Consider the following 19,797-nt stretch of genomic DNA (forward strand, 5'->3'; position numbering starts at 1 on the left):
TACAGAGAGTGCAAATACATAGACAGAGTTAGAAAAATGATTTAATGAGCAAAAGATACAAGAAGAAAGGACTGTGGTGATCAGGCAAAGGGCTTAGCCAGACAAGCATGCTGACCGGCCCCATTTTACACACAACCAACCCTTTTATACCCTTTTCTACCTGTCCCCCCTCTTTGATGCTCCTGTTCCCCAGGCCCCCTGCACACCTCCATGGGCTTGCAGAGCTCTGCATTTTCTGCACCCTCCCAGTCTGGGGCCACTCGGTTCACAATCTTACCAGCTGCAACGTTCAGCCTTCCTGCAAGTGGCCCCCGTAGTTCATTAGCTCACCAATTAGTGGGACTGGGAGGTTTGCTTATTGTGATTGCCTCCCACTTTAGCAGTCCTCCATCAGATTATTCTGCTGGAATAAGCATTCCTAAATTTCCATATGTTCTCATAAATTAGTGTAACTGACCAGAGTTGGTTCCTATCACTTCCTCTCTTTCTTACTACCCCATGTTGCCTTGGAATGGGGCCCTTGACCAGATACGCTTTAAAGAGCATATACTCTCCTTCTACTCCCTTCTCCCTTACGAGGAGAGCAGGACCACAGTGAGAGAGGAGCTGTTCTGGGAAGGACACGCAGCTGCAGCAGTGAAACCTGACCTCCCCAGCGCACACGCACACACTAGCATGGAGGTACAACCCATGCTGCTCAGCAAGGGAGAAGTTATGGTATTCTCCAGCTAGCCCTTCTGCTACAGCTGGAGAAGCTCACGCAAAAATTCAAGGAGTTCTGTAAGCAGTGGGATCCACTTAAGCAGCTGGCATCATGTCAGAGGGATAAACAACCACGGACTGCCAACCAGCACGTGAAATTCCTTGTGCTGTTACCCACAGTCTCGGGGATGGCTCTCAGTGTGGGATGACAGCCCCTTCTCACTAAAGACAGGCCAGAGCTGCTGCTTGTCCTCTTACAGTGATTCCAGGTCAAACAATTTACAAACTAAAAGCGAGAAAATCACTCGACAGGCAAAATGCAGACCACAGAGACGGCAGAAAGGGGCAGAACAACAAGCAGGTGGATCCTGTGGGACATTTGTCTTCATATGCTGTCTCCTCCAGGGCTTCACCACCATGCAGTTGGAACATGTCGTCTTCAGTCAGAATCAGAACTGCTCGAGCTGCTCGAGCTGCTTGAGTGCTGGAGAAGGAACAGATGAAACCAGTTCAGGATAGCACAGAAACAACCCTCTTCCACACCACTTCTGATGGCTGCAGGCATGAGGCCTGGGGACTTGTCCAGGGACATTTTGGCTCCACGAATCCCTCCCAGCGCAGTGTGCCCACCACCTACAGCTGCTGCTGGGAAAGAGATGGGTGCCTGTTCCCAGGGCCCAGCTGGGTCAAGGTTGAGCTGGAAGCAGCCACAATGCACACCCATGGTGGCTGCAGACTCACCTCACCCCAGGTGAGGGCCTTTGCACGCCACCAAAAGGTGTGCCCTCAGGTGTGCACACAGGCTGAGATGAAAGCCAGTAATTACCAGCATCAATGCCAGGGGCTGTGGCCATGCAGAGGGTGGTGACCTGCAGCATCATGGCCTCAGACAGCAAACCTCTGCCAAGCTACCTTGGCATCAAGATGAAATGGCTACTAATAAAATGATGACGAGGTTTATTGCAGTGCTGTTACGTGACACATTTTTGAGCTAGGCACTGTTATATTTCTGCCATGGTGCTTGGCAAATGTAATTATGGGCACGTTGTGGGAGGGCTGTTTTTTTTATTATTATTTCTCAAGGCTGTTCAGGCCAATTAAACAAACTCCGGAAGGGTTCTGGTCTCTGCCAGCAAGGGCAAATGTCCAGGCAAATCACCTTACAAGCAATCAAATAACAAAAGGAGCTGAGGGTTTGCATTGTTTGGGAATTGCATCTACTTTGGATGGTGGAACTGGGGTTTGTTCTGCAGCCCTTCACTCAGGCCTGTCTGGATAGCACCCATCCCTAGGAGATCATTTACTGCAGCATCTCCACCTAGCACAGACACAGAGCTTCTTACTACCCTAAGAATTTCTTTCCCTTTTTTTTTTTTTTTTCTTTTCTTCTGGCTGGGGAGGATTTTTGAAAGGGGGCTGTGCTGGTCCTCTGATGTGGGACACTGAGCAGACATGGTTCACGTGGTTTGGGCAAGCAGAAGGAAGATTTGAGATTTAACACACTGCATGGTGCACCCTGAGCTGTGGCAATCCACTGTTTTGAGTGGCTTCAAGGAACTTCACAGATAAGGTTTCTAAAGACCCATTTGAAATGACTCATGCTTGCCTATTTATAAAACAAAAGGGAGTCTACAATTAAAAAACAAAACCAAACCAAAACAAAAAGCCATTGGCAGCCCATGAGCTCATTCCAGCTGCAGTGGGGCAGAGGGGAACATGCAAGGGGTGCAGGGGACCACGAGAGAGAGCTGGGGCAGCTGCAGCCACCACACCCTTACCTTGCCACCGTGGTGCTTGTGGGACTTGGAGTGCTTCTTCTTGTGCTTCTTATGGTGTTTCTGATGGCAGCCAGGGTGGACTGGTGGGCACCCGGGCATCCCTGGTGGGGGATGCCCGTGGTGGTGGTGGCCCGGTGGGTGGTGGCCTGGCGGATGGTGGCCTGGCGGGTGGTGGCCAGGTGGTGGGGGGCCACAGGGACCCGGGTGTCCTGGTTGACAGGCCCCAGGGGCACTGGGTGGCACTGCCGGGTAGCCAGGGCAGGGCCCAGCTGGATTGCAGGGCCCTGGGTACGGGTATGTCGGAGGGGCAGGCGGGCAGGTTTGCACCTGTGGAGGTGGCGGTCCTAGGAGGAAGAGGGGGACTATGAGTGAGCAGAGCCAGGCCCTCCATGGAAAGGCAACGTAGGGAGCTGGTGTACCTGTGCACCCTAAGGACCCCACCTTGTCTACCCCCTCTTCTCAAATGATGCCCCACTCCCCTTTGATGCACAGGTAGTCCTTTAGGGTGCCCGTGGTGGCTGCACTGAGCCCCTCCCCAAGCCCCAGTGACTGTACAGCACCTACGGGCAGCCAGCCCCAGCCCCATGGCCACTCACCTTGGTTGGGGTTCCACATCCTTCACTGGCTCCGAGCTGCAAGGGAAAGACAGGCACCGTCAGCACTCCCCAGCAGTACACGGCCACGGTACGGGGCTTCCCCTGGGGCCACCCTGCATGGGCCATCAGCCGGTGTGCAACTCATGTGCCCCGGGCAGAGAGACAACACCTGTCCCACTTTAGGACCCCAGACATCCTGTCCTCTCCAGGGATCCTGAGGGCAGCTGCCACCACCACCACCACCACCCCCAGCATATGATTTCCAACATTAATAGAAAAAATGTACCAACTCCAGCCCAACACAAACCCCACCGTGTGTCCCGGAGCAAGCCAAGCCCATGCACCCAGCAGGAGCATAAGGGGTTGGGGACACCGTGTCCTGGCCCAGCACCAGCTCTGGTGCCCCCCAGTGCATCCCAGCCCCGCCAGTGGGGACTGCCTCTGCTCACCCGCCGTGCAGAACAGACCCTCTGTAAGTACCACAGCCCCGACAGCTGTCCTCAACGTGGCTCTCCCGAGGCAGCAGGGCCAGCCCTCGGGCACCCCTTAAATACGGGGCCCTGCCCAGCGGGGGAGGGTGCGGCAGGCAGGGGCAACACTGGAGAGCAGCAAAACCCGCAGTCACCATGGGCACGGGGAGACGTCAGCGCGCCGCTCCCACCCAGCACAAAGGTCCTGCGGGGCTGGAGAAAACACGGGACGGAGGGTGGTGGCGTCAGGTGATGGGGTGAGTCAGGCGTCCCTGCCTTGAACCCTGGCGCAGTGCCCCCCCAGCACAGGTGATGTGCCCAGGGGCCAGTGTGGGGCTCACGTCCCCACAGGAGCTGCTGCAGGACAGGGGGCTCGGGGCCCTGCTGATGACCCCCTGTGTCACAGCTGGGAAAAGGGGGCTGGGGGTGGCAGGCCCCTGCAAACAGGTTGAGCTCAGGGTGCTGTGACAGTGTGAGGGCAGAAGTGACATCTGCCACTAGACCCAGCGACAGAAACATGCATGGGGCTGACAGAGACTGGGCACCCCCGTGCTCAGCCCTTCCTCTCTGGGGAGCTATGCAGAGGGGGCAGAGCTCCCCAGTGCCACCCAGTGCCATGCCCCTGTCTCCCTGCCGCCTCCCAGTGCTGCCCCGTGCTTGGCAGCGCTCCCTCCCTGCAAGTGAGCAATGCAACAGGCTCGTCACGCACCGCCAAGGCGCTGCACTGCAAGGGACACAGCCCCGGTGCCCAGCCCTGCCCCAGCCCCGCGGCAGGAGGGTGCCTCAGGGTTTTTCTGGGCACAGAGACACGCAGGCAGGTGAGGGCCCACCCACACACAGGCATCGCCACCCCTGCAACACCACAGGGTCCCAGCTTTGGTCAAAGAAGGTCCAGCACAGGCAGGGGACATAACACTGGGACCTGTCTGAGCGGAGCATCTCCCCTGGGGCGGGTGCCGAAGGAGCCCAGTCAGGAATGAGTGTGTTTCCCAGCTGTATTTGTGTATCCCCCATGCACCTCCCGGCCCAGCCCTGAGTGCCTCTCAGGCCACCCGCTTCTCCAGCAGCGCCAGCACAAGTGCCAAGCCTTGCTTTGCCTCCTCCAGCAGCCCGGAGACCTTCTGTGACATCTGCAGGGGAGGGAGAAGATGGATCATTTCCAGACAGAAGGACTGACAAAGCCTCCACCATCCACCCTATGCATCTTCTCCAAGCTCTGGAATGTCTCAGTCCCTACCCTGCCACAGAGGTGTCCCTGTGCCCACAGCCTCCACAGCCCCTCCACAAGGGGTCCCGGGGACCACATCTCCCACTCCGTCCAACCTCATCCCCACCTCCAGGGCAGGTGCACACTTTCAGCCCATGCTTACCGCAAGCTTGAACTTCTCATCTGTTATGTCTTTGAGATTGATCATGACATTGAAATAGGCTCCAAACACAGCAGCTTCCAACATTTTGGCTCCCACCTATGAAAAGAGGCTTCTGGAAAGCTCTCCTACTGAACCAGCAGCACTTCATGGTCTGGCAGCAGGGCAGACCCTCACATTACAGTTTGTCTCTGGATCTCTGCTGCCATGACAGCTGCCCTGGCCTGCCATGGGAAGCAGCACCTTCCCACCTGGCATGTTCAGGACATGGCTTTGATGTGGGAAACATTTCACGACCTTGCCACAGATGTGAAAACTCAGGCAAGGGCTGGTGGAGATCAGCTTTCCTGAAAGGCTCAGAAGCTGCCAGAAAGTGAATAGGTAAAAAGCAGTGGCCACTTTGGGAAGCAATGCTGGCTAGATGTGTCCCCGCACAGGTCAGACTGTGGTGGAAAATCTGGTGTTGACAAGCAGTGAGCTAGGCAGCTTCTGAAGCCCCAGCCAGGATAGCGGGCAAACCCTGCAGCCACAGAAGGTCCTAAGCATGGGACTGTACCTGGATGTCGGATTTGCAGGCCAGGTTGCAATGGTGTGCCAGCTCCTTCAGTGGGGGCCAGAGCATGTTCACCTTCTCTGCCAGGGTGCAGGGCACTTTCACAGCTGTCTTCAGGCCCTGCTGCATGGCAGCCCCACGCCTGGGATAGGGGATAGCCCTAGGTGAGCACTGGGACAAACCCAGGCTAGCCCTGCTCATGCAAAAGCTGGTGTGCAAGCTTGTGTGCAAGCTCCCACCACCACCGCAAGCCCTCATTAGTCTGACTCACCTTTCCCTCTCTTCAGGGGTGTTTTTTGGCAGCTTCATAGCTTCCTGCACGCAAGGAAAAGAATGTTTGGTGGACTGGGGTGCTCTGAGATCCTGTGTGTCTTCCACCAGGGGCCACAGCGGAACCATTAGCTCCCTTACTTGTGCTCAGGCTCCCTTCCCAGGTGATGCCCCTTCCCCCAGTCCTGCTCCAAAGGGCACCAGGGTGCAGTGCTGCTGGCCCCTTCCCAGAGGGTAAGCCCCCTCTTGCCCAAGGCAGGGCTGCTGTTGGTGAGACCTCACCATGTAGCTGCTGAAGGCTTGGGAGTCGGCGTCCACCATCGCCACTAGCTCATCCATGGCCTGGTGGAAGGGAGGGATCAGCTTCCTCATGATGGGATCCAGCTCCTCAAACTGCCGCTTCCCATAGCTCATCAGCCCCACCATGCAGCCCAGAGCTGCTCCCTGTGAGGGCACAGTGCTGAGTTCTCCAGCAGGGTGCAGCCCCTGCCACTACCACTGCACCAGCTCTCCTCACCAAGGAGCCCCCCAGGTGCCTGGAGAAGCGCCCAGGAGGGCAGGGAGGGACCCCCTCAGGGAGGGACCCCCCTGTGGGCAGGGCATGTACCAGAGCGGCTGCAGCTGCGGCCACCGAGCCTCCTCCTGGCGCTGCCGACCTCCCGCCGACTGCTCGCACGAAGGCTCCCAGCGGCTTTGCCACCAGCCCCTTGTCATCCTCTCCTGCCTGCACCAGGTACCTGTGGCACACCATGGGTCAGACCACCCCTGTGCTGGCAGCCACCACCACCCAATCCCTCCTCATCCATCTCCACTGGGTTTTCATCTACCCCTTGGCCCACGGGTGGTTGGGAAGGGGGACAGCACTCTGCTGGGAGTCCCAGAAAATCAGCAGGAGGGGAAGAAGAGAAGGAGCCAGGTAGCCTCCTGGTGATGCCAGGGGTTGCTCTGCATGAGAGGAGCATCTCACTGCAAACAGCATTTGATGGGATAGAAATGTGCCCAGATGCTGGCTTGGGCTCTGAAGCCATATCCCAGGGCAAGGGGACAAGGACTTATAAGTGCATGCCCTGATTTCCAGGTGGATTTCACTTTCCCAAATTTTAGTGCAAGAGGCAGGCAGCAGGATCCCCCTGCCTGGGCAGAGATGAGGACAGTGAGGAGCAGCAGGAAGGGCCCCTACTCGATGATGCGCTCCCGGGGGTTGAATGGAGACAGGGAGTCCAGGCCCAGCCGGCTGACCACCTGCAAGGAGCAGCACCCCCGCGTCAGCCCCAGCTGGCTCCGTGCGCCCCGCCAGCACAACCTGCTGCATCCTCACACCCTGCTTTTAATTAACCTTGGGTGGTCTGGCCCTGGGAAAGAGCTGCAGGGGCAACCACCCGAGGTGAGGGAAGCTGGTGTCACCAGCACCTCCTATCCCAAAGGTGGGGGCGGTGTGCGGCTGCCCACGGGTGACTGGAAACTGCACTGATAAATAATTAGCTCACTCTTATCTAGCACATTCCTGATAGGGTGGCAAAGTCCCTCCCCACTCCCTTCCCTCCTGGAGCTGAAAAGCAGAGCCTGCCTCCTTGTTTCCAGCTTACACTGGTGCTGGGACAGTGCCCTTGAGCTGTGGGGGGGTGTCCTTTCCCGCACAGCCTCTGTGCAGGCAAGCTGGGCAGCTGCTGCCTGTAATTTGTCCTCATCGGATGGGGTCTCTGTTCCCCTGAGCATCTCAGCATCCTCAGGACTGTAAACCAGTTTGTCCCAGTTGCTGTCCCCTCACAGCTTTCTAGGCACCATCCCTCAAGCCAAGTGTTACAGGTCATCCAACATGCCTGTGGCTTGTCTTGGTCCCAAGTCCCTGCTCAGTGGCATTTTTGGAATCTAGGGGGTCTTACTTGTGATCCCACCCTTGTCTCAGGATTGGGAAGACCCACTTTACCAGCTTGATCTTGTGTTCCTCCTCCAGGATGAAGAGTTTTTCCTTCTTGATGTAAAACTCAGCTGTGTCTAGCATGGCCTTCTTTGGGACAAGCCCTACCAGCTGGGACCCCACCACAGGGAGATTCAATGCCTGCAAAGGACATCAGAAACATGAGTGCCTCCAGAGCCACCTTTCCTGCCTCCACTGCCACCCCAGCCTGGTGGTTCCTATCCCTTCCCAGGACCCGGGGGGCTCATGGAAAGCCTTCAATGTTGCTCCTGCTTTGTGGAGATAAGCCAAAAGCTGAAGTTAGCAACAAGTTGCTGAGCTTTTGGAGTTTACATGTGGTTCAGGTCTCTGCCCAGCTTGGATGAGCTGAGTATAAGAGAAAGCAGAGTCCAACTGTGGGCTGGGGCTGAGCACTTGGAGGGAGATGAGCTCTGCAGGTTTCCCGTTGAATCAAGCATCGTGCACTACCCACCTCTGCGTCACGGCAGACCTCCTCGTAGACGGCGTGGAGTGGCGTAGTCTCAAAGTCCAGCAGGTTTGTGGAAACCTGGGCTATGTTCTCCTCCTCCAAATACCAGCCGATGCCCTGCACCTTCTTCAAGCGTCCAGGCTGTGGAGAACTGCTGTGGTCAAAGCACAGCGATGGCAGCCCAGCCCAGGAGAAGCGGGATAAGCGGGCAGCACACGGGTACCTGGTTGGAGCCGCGACCCTGCTCGCGGATGTTGAGGGCGATGCGGTGCGCCAGCTCCTTGGTGCACAGCAGGTTTATGTTGTACGCGATGAGGAAGGTCCGGGCCCCTGTCACTGTGGCCCCCCACCGGGGGACAAAGGTTGGGGGCCCAAAATCAGGAGCCCACTCGGGTTTTGTGAGCTGGGGAGGGAGGAGAGCACGTGGGTGCTGGTGGGCAGCATGAGCTGCCCTCCTGGAGGTGGCTCCTCTCTTCCTGCCTGGTGTCTGCCATCAGCACCCCAGTGCCCATCAGCACCCAAAGCAGTTCATCAGCTCCTCTCATCTGGCCAAAATGCTCATGTGAAGGGAGGAAAATCCAAATATAAAAAGGCAACATTTATCTTTCTTTTTGCAACTGTTTCACTTCAAATCTTTCTCCTATTTCTTTTCTCAGAAAAGCTTCCAAAGGCATAAAGCAGAATTGTCTCACCTGTTGCCAGAGGAGATACTTCATTAAGGTCCTCCAGCATGTTCTGGCTCCTCGTGTCACAGAGAGGACAAAGTGAATTCCTAAAGTGAATTCCCTCACCTCCCATGCTTCAGCCCCAGCTGTCTCACTGGGGTCTCTCTAGCCCATGGACTTTTCTGTCACGCTGGGGTGCACCTCATACCCAGGTGTGTGAACAAAGCAGAGGCGGTGCCCGTGCCCTGCTACCTGTGCTCTAGACTCACACACCTCAGCTGGTGCAAGCAATCGCCCGAGAAAGGAGGTTCCCCCCCCCCCCGGCACCAAGGTTTGGCTGGAGCACGGCCCCCTTCTCCCTTCCCACAAAGCCAGGCTCACCTTCTCGGGGAGTGCCTCGTACTCCCCAGCACGGATGGCAGGTAGGGTTCTCCTGCTCTCCTCTCGGGCTGCCTCTCCATACAGGTACACTGCAAGGCAGGGTGGTGGTGAACAAGTTGTCTAAAAGGGTCTGTCTTTGCCTACTGGGGGGCGTGCCCCTTTCTCCCCGTGGTGAAGCTTTTGTAAAAGAAGTACTGGGAGTATGCAGGGGGACAGGGGCCCAGCTGGGCTGCCCAGCTCTCACTCACCAGGCACCCCCAGCTCTTCCGACAAGCGCTGCCCGAAGACGTGAGCACAAGCAACGCACTCCTCCATGCTGACATTCATCACTGGCACAAAGGGGCAGACGTCCAGGGCCCCCATGCGAGGATGTTCACCTGGGGCCGGGGCAGAAATCAGGACTGGAGCCCAGAAGAGCAAGCAGACAAGGAAGGATGAGGGCCCTTTCCCTGCTGCTTCTGCAGACTGAGCACTGTCACGGCAAGGAAAGTGGAGTTTGCAGCAGTAATGCCTACTCCAGCCTAGGGACAGGACAGATGCAGCCCCTCTGGATCGGGAGGATGAGGAAGAGCTCTGTGTGGTCTCACCAGCATCCACCCTACAGTGCTGGAAACACACTGTGCTTGCCCTCTGGCAGCACTCTGGTGCCTGCTCTTACTTCCAGCCGAGGCAAGGGCTTTGCCCAGGCTGTGTGCAGAGGGTTGCTCACCCGTGTGCTGACTCATGTCAATGAGCTGCCTGGCCACGCGGGCTGCGCTCAGCGCCCCTTCAACGACAGCTTCGGGGGTCCCCACGAAGGTGTAGACGGTACGGTTGGTGGAGGCGCCAGCGTCCACATCCAGCAGCACGCAGCCAGGTGTCCGGGAGATGGCCTGTCCCAGTGCCTCAATCACCTGCCAAAAGGGACAAAGTGGCTGGGCTGGCGAGACTCCCACTGCAGCCCCAGCAGCTGTAAAAGGTGAGGGAGGATGCCTTTTCTCAGGTGTCTCCACCCTGCTCCCACCGGTGCAGGGGATGCACCTATCATCAGGCTCATCAGGAAGGAGGTGAGGATACAGGACCTAGGGGCATGAGCATCCAGATCCAAGCCAGAGGATCTGGGACTCTGAGACAGCCCCCAGGTAGCCCCAAACCCTGGGAGAGCTGCCCAGCTGCTGCATCGCAAGTTGCTGTTCCTGAGGACACTGTTCCCTGCAAGCTTCAAAACAGATTTGGCTCCACAAAGCCTGTTCCCCAGGGGAAGCAGCAGTTTTTCAGCAATTTTAGGTTTGCTGATCTGCACCCCCAGCAGGGGCAAAGTGCAGCCTGAAGCAGGTGCCCAGCACAGGCAACAGTGACCTGGCCGGCGTTTTTGGAAAAACAGCTGAAAGCAAGGTTTCTCAGTGAGGCTCTGCCAGACCACCCAGACCTGCAGGCAACAGCAGGGAGGGCACCAAGCCCCCACTTCTTAACAAGATGCAAAATGAGAGCAGGCACTGTGTGGGGGCATTTTCAGCATTAGCCATCAGAGAAAGGTGCACAGCACTGACTGCACAGGCCCTCTGATGGTCCTAGTCAGGCCCAAGTAAGCACCTTTTGGTGCTTTCAATCCTCTGAAATGCTGCAGATTGTCCCTTGTGATCTCTGTTCCACACAGGTTTGTTCTAGCTCCCAGGGAAGAAGGTGAACTTTCTCACTGAGCTGAATTTAGTATGATTTCAGCTGGCCCAGAAATAATGGAAAAGTACTGGAGAAGTACAGGAGTACTGGAAAACTATAAGCCAGGCTGCAAATCACAGGGCAAAACCCACTGCAGGACGTATGGGAGCCCAGCTGCCCACCACCCACCACTGCCCACCCCTCGACCCTCACCTCCTTATTGCACCCCTCCGAGAAGTTGGGGACGCACTCCACCATCTTGGCCATGGTCCTTGGGTCTGCCTGAACCCCGTGGCCCCAGGCTCGGCTCCTCAAGTTGCGTGGGTTTTTCTGGCTGTTCCAGTCCTGCTGGGAAGCAGCAGCGTTCCCAGCACCCAGCCGGTTGCCTCTGCCCAGCACCAGGGTTTCTCATTAACTGCATTGATCTGCAGCCAGCAGACAGAAAGGGTATTGGATCAACAGCACGGGGGGGCTTGGACTGAAGTGCCCTTGTGGGGCTTGAGCAGCACTTCCTCAGCAACCTCCAACAGAAATTACTCATCAGTGCCCACTAATGACTAATGACAAGGTGGCACAACGTGAAGAAATGCAAAAGTTCCCTGCTCCACCCATCCCCAGTATGCTGCTGTGGCTGCCCCACAGGACTGCCTGGGGTACAGCCAGACCAGCAGCAGGCCAGTAGCACCTGCAGGCCTGAGACCGGAAGGGATGGGGACATGGAGAACAGGAGCACAAGGGCACAAACTGGACAAACAGAAGCCAGCACTGGTGGGGGGCTGCTGCTCCCATGGTGAACCAGTGTGGACCCCCAGCCACAAGCTGATGGTAATATCTGTCACTGTGAGCAGGATACAAACCTGCACGGGGAAACCCTGTTGGATTTCGAGCCCACCTCTTCACCCCTCAGCCCTGATCTGTGCTGCAGCCATCCTCAGCCCACTGCGTATCAGAAAGAACATCATTGCAGTGCGGCTGATGGAGCACTGGGACAGATGCCTTCAGGGGTTGTGGAATCTCCCTCTTTGGAAATCTTCAAAAGGAGTTGGGACATGGTCCTGGGCAACCTAATGCAGGTGTCCCTGCTGTGGTCTGTGGCAGGGGCAAAAGGCAGCACAAGGTGCTCCCAGCAGTGCCGAGGCGGTGTGGGGCAGCGAGAGTGGGGGTGCAAAGGGGTGCTGCACCCCGGCTCGTTGGTCTAGGGGTATGATTCTCGCTTTGGGTGCGAGAGGTCCCGGGTTCAACTCCCGGACGAGCCCCCCTTTTGGGCACTGCTGGCCTGCAAACAGATCCTGGTGGGACACAGCACAGGTGGGGCCCTGCTGCCCCACAGCCCCGACACCTCGCGCACAGCCCCCTGCTGCTTCCCTCCACACCCCGCACCGCAGACCCGTGCTGCCCTGTGCCACGGGGACAAAAGGGACAGGGCGCAGCCAGGGCTCCGCTGGGACAGGGACAGCAGAGCGGGGCCCCGCGGACACCACGTCCCCGTGGGGCAGCTCTACCTGCGGCAGAGCCAGGAGCTGGGCAAGGCGAGCGCCGCAGCCATTGGGGAGCAAGGAGCAGAAACCGCAAGCAGGGGGAGAGGGGCTCTGGGGATGCCCTGCAGAGGGCAGAAGGAAGAGGAGTTCCTTGCGGGCCTCCCCTCCCCAGGCATTTCGCCATGTGCGGGCTGGGAGGGAGGAAAAGGCTGGAGATGCTGGGGCTTGAACCCAGGGCCTCTTACATGCGAAGCAAGCGCTCTCCCACTGAGCTACATCCCCTGGCCAGCACCCCTGAGGGGGCCGTGGCCCTGGCAGCAGCAGCACACGGGCGCTGCCTGCTCAGGTGGCAGCGTCTGAGCCTGCCCAAAGCTGGCTGTGCTGCCCGACAAAGCCTCTGGCCCCAGCATGGGGTGCCGCTTGCAGGCTGCTGGGGGATGCCAGGGCCGCCCCTGCTCCTGCAGCGGTGCCCGGGGGGACGAGGGCCCAGAGCCAGCCCCACTGCGTCTGCCCCCTGCAGGGAGCACGTGGGCTGCGCTGCCCAAAAGGGGGGGCTCGTCCGGGAGTTGAACCCGGGACCTCTCGCACCCGAAGCGAGAATCATACCCCTAGACCAACGAGCCATGGTGCTGGGGCTCTCTGCACCCTCTGCCCCCGTGCCCCACAGCTCCCGAGGCTGCTGGGGCACCTCGAGCTCTCGCATTTGCCCCACTGCTGCTGCCACACACAGGCCAGCACAGCAGGTGCTCCCTTCCTTCCTTCCCATGGGTCCCTGTGCTTGGTGCCCAGAGACAGCCCCAGGAGGCCCTGCAGCCCCCAACGGCTGCCCTGCCCTGCCCTGCCCTGCCCTGCCCTGGGGAGGAAAAGCATGGAGATGCTGGGGCTTGAACCCAGGGCCTCCTGCATGCAAAGCAAGCGCTCTGCCGCTGAGCTACATCCCCACTGCCATGGGGGGCCTTGCCGGGGGGCTCTGCTTTTAACAAAACCTTCCTCCAGCCTCCTCCTCCTCAGCCCACACAGTTCACCAACACCTCAACACACCTCCCCCTGCTCTTCCACAACACACCTTCCTCACAAATCACACCTTGCGCGCGACACACTCCCCCCTTCCTGCTCACCATGCTCTCCACAGCCCTCCTCCACGTGGACACGCACCCACCCCAAAATCAAACGCTCTCCCCCTCACAACGGCCACTGCCCTGGCCCTGCTCCCCAACGCAATCTGAGCTCCCACACACACTCTCTGGGACAGGGAGCCCAAAAAGATGGGGCTCGTCCGGGAGTTGAACCCGGGACCTCTCGCACCCAAAGCGAGAATCATGCCCCTAGACCAACGAGCCGGGGTGCAGCACCCCTTTACACCCCCACTCTCGCTGCCCCACACCTCCTCGGCACTGCTGGGGGTGCCTTGTGCTGCCTTTTGCCCCCGCCACAGACCACAGCAGGGAGGCTCCTCCTGATGACACCACGCACTCGAGATCCCTGCTGGACATGCCCGTGGCACAGCACCGAACACCATGCGCACACCTCAGCCTCTCTGCACCTTTCCTCCTCTCCAGTGTCCCCCAGCACGTGGTAGTGCTCACCACAGATGACGCTCAGCAGCAGCCCCCTCCTTCATCCATGGGGCAGCCCCCAAGGACACCACAATTTCCCCTCTCACCTGGCCTTCTCCCAGAAAGTCACAGAAGCACCAAGTTCACTATAGTGCAAGGGACCTCTGCACATAACCTGGACAAACCCTCCTGCTCAGGCAAGGACACCCGCATGAGGTTGCCCAGGCCCATGTCCCAATGCCTTTTGAACATTTCCAAAGAGGGAGATTCCACAACCCCTGAAGGCATCTGTCCCAGTGCTCCATCAGCCGCACTGCAATGATGTTCTTTCTGATACGCAGTGGGCTGAGGGTGGCTGCAGCACAGGTCACGGGTACTGCCAGCTGGGGGCACTGGAACGGTGATGGCTGAGGGGTGAACGTGTGGGGCAGCGAGAGTGGGGGTGCAAAGAGGTGCTGCACCCCGGCTCGTTGGTCTAGGGGTATGATTCTCGCTTTGGGTGCGAGAGGTCCCGGGTTCAACTCCCAGACGAGCCCCATCTTTTTGGGCTCCCTGTCCCAGAGAGTGTGTGTGGGAGCTCAGATTGCGTTGGGGAGCAGGGCCAGGGCAGTGGCCGTTGTGAGGGGGAGAGCGTTTGATTTTGGGGTGGGTGCGTGTCCACGTGGAGGAGGGCTGTGGAGAGCATGGTGAGCAGGAAGGGGGGAGTGTGTCGCGCGCAAGGTGTGATTTGTGAGGAAGGTGTGTTGTGGAAGAGCAGGGGGAGGTGTGTTGAGGCGCTGGTGAACTGTGTGGGCTGAGGAGGAGGAGGCTGGAGGAAGGTTTTGTTAAAAGCAGAGCCCCCCGGCAAGGCCCCCCATGGCAGTGGGGATGTAGCTCAGCGGTAGAGTGCTTGCTTTGCATGCAGGAGGCCCTGGGTTCAAGCCCCAGCATCTCCATGCTTTTCCTCCCCAGGGCAGGGCAGGGCAGCTGTTGGGGGCTGCAGGGCTGGCACAGGAGGTCCCCCCGAGGGCCTGGGGAGCTGTGGGAAAGAAGTTCCTGGCCCAGCCTGTGCGTGGCAGCAGCAGTGGGGCAAATGCGAGAGCTTGAGGTGCCCCAGCAGCCTCGGGAGCTGTGGGGCACGAGGGCAGAGGGTGCAGAGAGCCCCAGCACCATGGCTCGTTGGTCTAGGGGTATGATTCTCGCTTCGGGTGCGAGAGGTCCCGGGTTCAACTCCCGGACGAGCCCCCCTTTTGGGCAGCGCAGCCCACGTGCTCCCTGCAGGGGGCAGACGCAGTGGGGCTGGCTCTGGGCCCTCGTCCCCCCGGGCACCGCTGCAGGAGCAGGGGCGGCCCTGGCATCCCCCAGCAGCCTGCAAGCGGCACCCCATGCTGGGGCCAGAGGCTTTGTCGGGCAGCACAGCCAGCTTTGGGCAGGCTCAGACGCTGCCACCTGAGCAGGCAGCGCCCGTGTGCTGCTGCTGCCAGGGCCACGGCCCCCTCAGGGGTGCTGGCCAGGGGATGTAGCTCAGTGGGAGAGCGCTTGCTTCGCATGTAAGAGGCCCTGGGTTCAAGCCCCAGCATCTCCAGCCTTTTCCTCCCTCCCAGCCCGCACATGGCGAAATGCCTGGGGAGGGGAGGCCCGCAAGGAACTCCTCTTCCTTCTGCCCTCTGCAGGGCATCCCCAGAGCCCCTCTCCCCCTGCTTGCGGTTTCTGCTCCTTGCTCCCCAATGGCTGCGGCGCTCGCCTTGCCCAGCTCCTGGCTCTGCCGCAGGTAGAGCTGCCCCACGGGGACGTGGTGTCCGCGGGGCCCCGCTCTGCTGTCCCTGTCCCAGCGGAGCCCTGGCTGCGCCCTGTCCCTTTTGTCCCCGTGGCACAGGGCAGCACGGGTCTGCGGTGCGGGGTGTGGAGGGAAGCAGCAGGGGGCTGTGCGCGAGGTGTCGGGGCTGTGGGGCAGCAGGGCCCCACCTGTGCTGTGTCCCACCAGGATCTGTTTGCAGGCCAGCAGTGCCCAAAAGGGGGGCTCGTCCGGGAGTTGAACCCGGGACCTCTCGCACCCTAAGCGAGAATCATACCCCTAGACCAACGAGCCGGGGTGTGCAGCTGCCCACACCCCCCCACCCTGTGCCGACCCTTGCAGTGCTGGGGCAGCGCCGCCACTGGCCCCTGCTGGCCTCAGGCCCTGCCACCACCATCCCGGTGCAGAGCGGGCCCAGGGCTGGCGCTGGCGGTGCCCCAGCCTCTCCACAGACCTTGACCCACGAGGAATGGGGGCCGTGGGGGCACCAGGGGCTGCCTGGGGATGCCCCTCAGGGACCAAGGTGGCACGGGCACGGGGCACACGTAGCCCCAGCTGGCCCAGCCGGGGGCTGTGATGGCCGAGGGGTGAAGGCGTTGGACTCGAAATCCAATAGGGTTTCCCTGCGCAGGTTCGAATCCTGCTCACAGCGACAGCTTTTAGCCCTGCTCTGGGGCTGCAGGGGGCATGCTGAGGCCACACAGGGCTCTTGGCTTCCCAGGGCAGCCCCCTCCCTGTGCTGGGCCTGGCAGGCTGTGTGGTCTTTGGGGCCGAGGGGTGCCAGGGGTTATGCTGGGGGCCAGCTGCACGCCTCGGCTCGTTGGCCTAGGGGTATGATTCTCGCTTAGGGTGCGACAGCTCCCGGATGAGCCCCCCCATTTTGGGCACTGCTGGCCTGCAAACAGCCCTTGTCCACGGCACGGATGGGGCCCTGCTGCCCCACAGCCCCAACACCTCGCACACAGCCCCCTGCTGCCTCCCTCCCCACCCCGCACTGCAGATCCATGCGGCCCTGTGCCACGGGGACACCTCCAGCCCTGGCGCACTGCCCCAGGCCAGCCCCAAGCCCCGCAGCGGGCAGCACCTGTCTGCGCTCAGGGGCTCCCCCGGCCATGGTGCTGGGCCCAGGCAGGCTGCAGCCCCCAGCACGTGGTGCCCAGCACCGTGTCCTTCACACTGCGTGGCTTTGCCCCCGTCCCAGGCAGAGTCTGGGAGTGGGTGGTTGTGCCAAATGTGGGCATTTGTCGGGTAGGGGAAGTGGAAGCTGGCACATGTGGAGGCAGACTTGTGCCCCTAGACAAATGAGTCAGGTTGTTGCCTGCCTTGCGTCGCCAGGCTGTGCTGCAGACACAGTGGGGTGTGTGGTGGTCCCTTTTGTCCCCATCAGAGCCTGGCGCACGGGGGCCCTTTGGTGTGCCTGGGCTGTGTGGCCAATGCACAGAAGTGGGCACAGCCACAAAGTGCCCCATCTGCAGCATCCATGGGGGCAGCTGGTCTGCGGGTGCCAGCAGGGACCCCCGGGCAGAGCCCCTCCATGTGGGGGATGTAGCTCAGCGGGAGAGCGCTTGCTTTGCATGCAGGAGGCCCTGGGTTCAAGCCCCAGCATCTCCATGCTTTTTTTATGGCCAAGCCACAGCCCAGAATAGAGCGCTGAAGTGGGAAGGTGGGTGCTGGCAGGAGGCAGCGAGGTGTGGAGGGCAGGTGTCAGGGGCTGTGGGACAGCAGGGCCCCATCCGTGCCGTGGACAAGGGCTTTTTGCAGGCCAGCGGTGCCCAAAATAGGGGGGCTCATCCGGGAGCTGTCGCACCCTAAGCGAGAATCATACCCCTAGGCCAACGAGCCGAGGCGTGCAGCTGGCCCCCAGCATAACCCCTGGCACCCCTCGGCCCCAAAGACCACACAGCCTGCCAGGCCCAGCACAGGGAGGGGGCTGCCCTGGGAAGCCAAGAGCCCTGTGTGGCCTCAGCATGCCCCCTGCAGCCCCAGAGCAGGGCTAAAAGCTGTCGCTGTGAGCAGGATTCGAACCTGCGCAGGGAAACCCTATTGGATTTCGAGTCCAACGCCTTCACCCCTCGGCCATCACAGCCCCCGGCTGGGCCAGCTGGGGCTACGTGTGCCCCGTGCCCGTGCCACCTTGGTCCCTGAGGGGCATCCCCAGGCAGCCCCTGGTGCCCCCACGGCCCCCATTCCTCGTGGGTCAAGGTCTGTGGAGAGGCTGGGGCACCGCCAGCGCCAGCCCTGGGCCCGCTCTGCACCGGGATGGTGGTGGCAGGGCCTGAGGCCAGCAGGGGCCAGTGGCGGCGCTGCCCCAGCACTGCAAGGGTCGGCACAGGGTGGGGGGGTGTGGGCAGCTGCACACCCCGGCTCGTTGGTCTAGGGGTATGATTCTCGCTTAGGGTGCGAGAGGTCCCGGGTTCAACTCCCGGACGAGCCCCCCTTTTGGGCACTGCTGGCCTGCAAACAGATCCTGGTGGGACACAGCACAGGTGGGGCCCTGCTGCCCCACAGCCCCGACACCTCGCGCACAGCCCCCTGCTGCTTCCCTCCACACCCCGCACCGCAGACCCGTGCTGCCCTGTGCCACGGGGACAAAAGGGACAGGGCGCAGCCAGGGCTCCGCTGGGACAGGGACAGCAGAGCGGGGCCCCGCGGACACCACGTCCCCGTGGGGCAGCTCTACCTGCGGCAGAGCCAGGAGCTGGGCAAGGCGAGCGCCGCAGCCATTGGGGAGCAAGGAGCAGAAACCGCAAGCAGGGGGAGAGGGGCTCTGGGGATGCCCTGCAGAGGGCAGAAGGAAGAGGAGTTCCTTGCGGGCCTCCCCTCCCCAGGCATTTCGCCATGTGCGGGCTGGGAGGGAGGAAAAGGCTGGAGATGCTGGGGCTTGAACCCAGGGCCTCTTACATGCGAAGCAAGCGCTCTCCCACTGAGCTACATCCCCTGGCCAGCACCCCTGAGGGGGCCGTGGCCCTGGCAGCAGCAGCACATGGGCGCTGCCTGCTCAGGTGGCAGCGTCTGAGCCTGCCCAAAGCTGGCTGTGCTGCCCGACAAAGCCTCTGGCCCCAGCATGGGGTGCCGCTTGCAGGCTGCTGGGGGATGCCAGGGCCGCCCCTGCTCCTGCAGCGGTGCCCGGGGGGACGAGGGCCCAGAGCCAGCCCCCCTGCGTCTGCCCCCTGCAGGGAGCACGTGGGCTGCGCTGCCCAAAAGGGGGGGCTCGTCCGGGAGTTGAACCCGGGACCTCTCGCACCCGAAGCGAGAATCATACCCCTAGACCAACGAGCCATGGTGCTGGGGCTCTCTGCACCCTCTGCCCCCGTGCCCCACAGCTCCCGAGGCTGCTGGGGCACCTCGAGCTCTCGCATTTGCCCCACTGCTGCTGCCACACACAGGCCAGCACAGCAGGTGCTCCCTTCCTTCCTTCCCGTGGGTCCCTGTGCTTGGTGCCCAGAGACAGCCCCAGGAGGCCCTGCAGCCCCCAACGGCTGCCCTGCCCTGCCCTGCCCTGCCCTGGGGAGGAAAAGCATGGAGATGCTGGGGCTTGAACCCAGGGCCTCCTGCATGCAAAGCAAGCGCTCTACCGCTGAGCTACATCCCCACTGCCATGGGGGGGCCTTGCCGGGGGGCTCTGCTTTTAACAAAACCTTCCTCCAGCCTCCTCCTCCTCAGCCCACACAGTTCACCAACACCTCAACACACCTCCCCCTGCTCTTCCACAACACACCTTCCTCACAAATCACACCTTGCGCGCGACACACTCCCCCCTTCCTGCTCACCATGCTCTCCACAGCCCTCCTCCACGTGGACACGCACCCACCCCAAAATCAAACGCTCTCCCCCTCACAACGGCCACTGCCCTGGCCCTGCTCCCCAACGCAATCTGAGCTCCCACACACACTCTCTGGGACAGGGAGCCCAAAAAGATGGGGCTCGTCCGGGAGTTGAACCCGGGACCTCTCGCACCCAAAGCGAGAATCATGCCCCTAGACCAACGAGCTGGGGTGCAGCACCCCTTTACACCCCCACTCGCGCTGCCCCAAATCTGTGGGCAACCTGTTCCAGAGCTCTGAAGTGAAGAATCTACCCTAACAGTGAAGAATTTCCTCCTAATCTCTAGTCTAAATCTATCCTCTTTTAGTTTTAGACCATTGCCCCTTGTCCTATCATTGTCTACCCAAGTAAAGAGTC

The 19,797-nt window shown here is 60.5% G+C and overlaps 2 protein-coding genes and 18 non-coding genes across 21 annotated transcripts; 8 read left to right on the plus strand and 12 right to left on the minus strand.

Annotated features, from left to right (window-relative positions):
- Window positions 1-23: 23 nt before the first annotated feature.
- LOC121071928 (proline-rich protein 13-like) lies at window positions 24-3,715 on the minus strand. 2 transcript variants are annotated; one of them, XM_040560830.1, is made up of 4 exons: window positions 3,526-3,671; window positions 3,077-3,112; window positions 2,481-2,824; window positions 24-1,186 (listed from the first exon to the last, which is right to left on the minus strand). In XM_040560830.1, the coding sequence occupies exons 2-4, from the start codon at window positions 3,093-3,095 to the stop codon at window positions 1,142-1,144; spliced, it is 408 nt and encodes a 135-aa protein (XP_040416764.1). In that variant the 5' UTR covers window positions 3,096-3,112; window positions 3,526-3,671; the 3' UTR covers window positions 24-1,141. The 2 variants fall into 2 exon arrangements, with proteins under 2 accessions (XP_040416764.1, XP_040416762.1); XM_040560828.1 differs by lacking the exon at window positions 2,481-2,824 and having other exon boundaries at window positions 3,526-3,715.
- Window positions 3,716-4,569: 854 nt separating this feature from the next.
- FTCD (formimidoyltransferase cyclodeaminase) lies at window positions 4,570-11,074 on the minus strand. Its single transcript, XM_040560831.1, has 14 exons — window positions 11,021-11,074; window positions 9,879-10,062; window positions 9,418-9,546; window positions 9,170-9,258; window positions 8,347-8,526; window positions 8,127-8,264; window positions 7,664-7,795; window positions 6,917-6,978; window positions 6,344-6,473; window positions 6,019-6,180; window positions 5,738-5,781; window positions 5,470-5,608; window positions 4,917-5,012; window positions 4,570-4,676 (listed from the first exon to the last, which is right to left on the minus strand). The coding sequence occupies exons 1-14, from the start codon at window positions 11,072-11,074 to the stop codon at window positions 4,590-4,592; spliced, it is 1,626 nt and encodes a 541-aa protein (XP_040416765.1). The 3' UTR covers window positions 4,570-4,589.
- A 917-nt stretch (window positions 11,075-11,991) lies between these two features.
- TRNAP-UGG lies at window positions 11,992-12,063 on the plus strand. The gene has a single exon. It is a non-coding gene; the product is annotated as a tRNA-Pro (tRNA).
- Window positions 12,064-12,495: 432 nt separating this feature from the next.
- Window positions 12,496-12,567, minus strand: TRNAA-CGC. Its single transcript has one exon. It is a non-coding gene; the product is annotated as a tRNA-Ala (tRNA).
- Window positions 12,568-12,836: 269 nt separating this feature from the next.
- Window positions 12,837-12,908, minus strand: TRNAP-CGG. The gene has a single exon. It is a non-coding gene; the product is annotated as a tRNA-Pro (tRNA).
- Window positions 12,909-13,154: 246 nt separating this feature from the next.
- Window positions 13,155-13,226, minus strand: TRNAA-UGC. The gene has a single exon. It is a non-coding gene; the product is annotated as a tRNA-Ala (tRNA).
- A 327-nt stretch (window positions 13,227-13,553) lies between these two features.
- On the minus strand, window positions 13,554-13,625 carry TRNAP-UGG. The gene has a single exon. It is a non-coding gene; the product is annotated as a tRNA-Pro (tRNA).
- Window positions 13,626-14,305: 680 nt separating this feature from the next.
- Window positions 14,306-14,377, plus strand: TRNAP-UGG. Its single transcript has one exon. It is a non-coding gene; the product is annotated as a tRNA-Pro (tRNA).
- Window positions 14,378-14,704: 327 nt separating this feature from the next.
- Window positions 14,705-14,776, plus strand: TRNAA-UGC. Its single transcript has one exon. It is a non-coding gene; the product is annotated as a tRNA-Ala (tRNA).
- A 217-nt stretch (window positions 14,777-14,993) lies between these two features.
- TRNAP-CGG lies at window positions 14,994-15,065 on the plus strand. The gene has a single exon. It is a non-coding gene; the product is annotated as a tRNA-Pro (tRNA).
- A 268-nt stretch (window positions 15,066-15,333) lies between these two features.
- TRNAA-CGC lies at window positions 15,334-15,405 on the plus strand. The gene has a single exon. It is a non-coding gene; the product is annotated as a tRNA-Ala (tRNA).
- A 432-nt stretch (window positions 15,406-15,837) lies between these two features.
- TRNAP-AGG lies at window positions 15,838-15,909 on the minus strand. Its single transcript has one exon. It is a non-coding gene; the product is annotated as a tRNA-Pro (tRNA).
- A 276-nt stretch (window positions 15,910-16,185) lies between these two features.
- TRNAS-CGA lies at window positions 16,186-16,267 on the plus strand. Its single transcript has one exon. It is a non-coding gene; the product is annotated as a tRNA-Ser (tRNA).
- Window positions 16,268-17,154: 887 nt separating this feature from the next.
- Window positions 17,155-17,226, plus strand: TRNAA-UGC. The gene has a single exon. It is a non-coding gene; the product is annotated as a tRNA-Ala (tRNA).
- Window positions 17,227-17,619: 393 nt separating this feature from the next.
- TRNAS-CGA lies at window positions 17,620-17,701 on the minus strand. The gene has a single exon. It is a non-coding gene; the product is annotated as a tRNA-Ser (tRNA).
- Window positions 17,702-17,977: 276 nt separating this feature from the next.
- TRNAP-AGG lies at window positions 17,978-18,049 on the plus strand. The gene has a single exon. It is a non-coding gene; the product is annotated as a tRNA-Pro (tRNA).
- Window positions 18,050-18,481: 432 nt separating this feature from the next.
- On the minus strand, window positions 18,482-18,553 carry TRNAA-CGC. The gene has a single exon. It is a non-coding gene; the product is annotated as a tRNA-Ala (tRNA).
- A 269-nt stretch (window positions 18,554-18,822) lies between these two features.
- TRNAP-CGG lies at window positions 18,823-18,894 on the minus strand. Its single transcript has one exon. It is a non-coding gene; the product is annotated as a tRNA-Pro (tRNA).
- A 241-nt stretch (window positions 18,895-19,135) lies between these two features.
- TRNAA-UGC lies at window positions 19,136-19,207 on the minus strand. The gene has a single exon. It is a non-coding gene; the product is annotated as a tRNA-Ala (tRNA).
- Window positions 19,208-19,535: 328 nt separating this feature from the next.
- TRNAP-UGG lies at window positions 19,536-19,607 on the minus strand. The gene has a single exon. It is a non-coding gene; the product is annotated as a tRNA-Pro (tRNA).
- Window positions 19,608-19,797: the final 190 nt, after the last annotated feature.

The sequence above is a fragment of the Cygnus olor genome, chromosome 6 (genome assembly GCF_009769625.2).
Source record: "Cygnus olor isolate bCygOlo1 chromosome 6, bCygOlo1.pri.v2, whole genome shotgun sequence".
Lineage (NCBI taxonomy): Eukaryota > Metazoa > Chordata > Aves > Anseriformes > Anatidae > Cygnus > Cygnus olor.

Bases quoted from the DNA above. Each gene is read 5' to 3' on its own strand.
- LOC121071928 (XM_040560828.1), bottom strand. From the start codon at position 3,704: ATGGTGACTGCGGGTTTTGCTGCTCTCCAGTGTTGCCCCTGCCTGCCG. The intron at 3,113-3,525 runs GTGAGCAGAGGC...TTTCCCTTGCAG, and splicing joins GGGTCTGTTCTGCACGGCGG to CTCGGAGCCAGTGAAGGATG. The intron at 1,187-3,076 runs GTGAGTGGCCAT...TTCCTTCTCCAG, and splicing joins GATGTGGAACCCCAACCAAG to CACTCAAGCAGCTCGAGCAG.
- FTCD (XM_040560831.1), bottom strand. From the start codon at position 11,074: ATGGCCAAGATGGTGGAGTGCGTCCCCAACTTCTCGGAGGGGTGCAAT. The intron at 9,547-9,878 runs GTGAGCAACCCT...CCCCGGCCCCAG, and splicing joins TGACATGAGTCAGCACACGG to GTGAACATCCTCGCATGGGG. The intron at 5,013-5,469 runs GTACAGTCCCAT...CTCTTTTCATAG, and splicing joins CCTGCAAATCCGACATCCAG to GTGGGAGCCAAAATGTTGGA.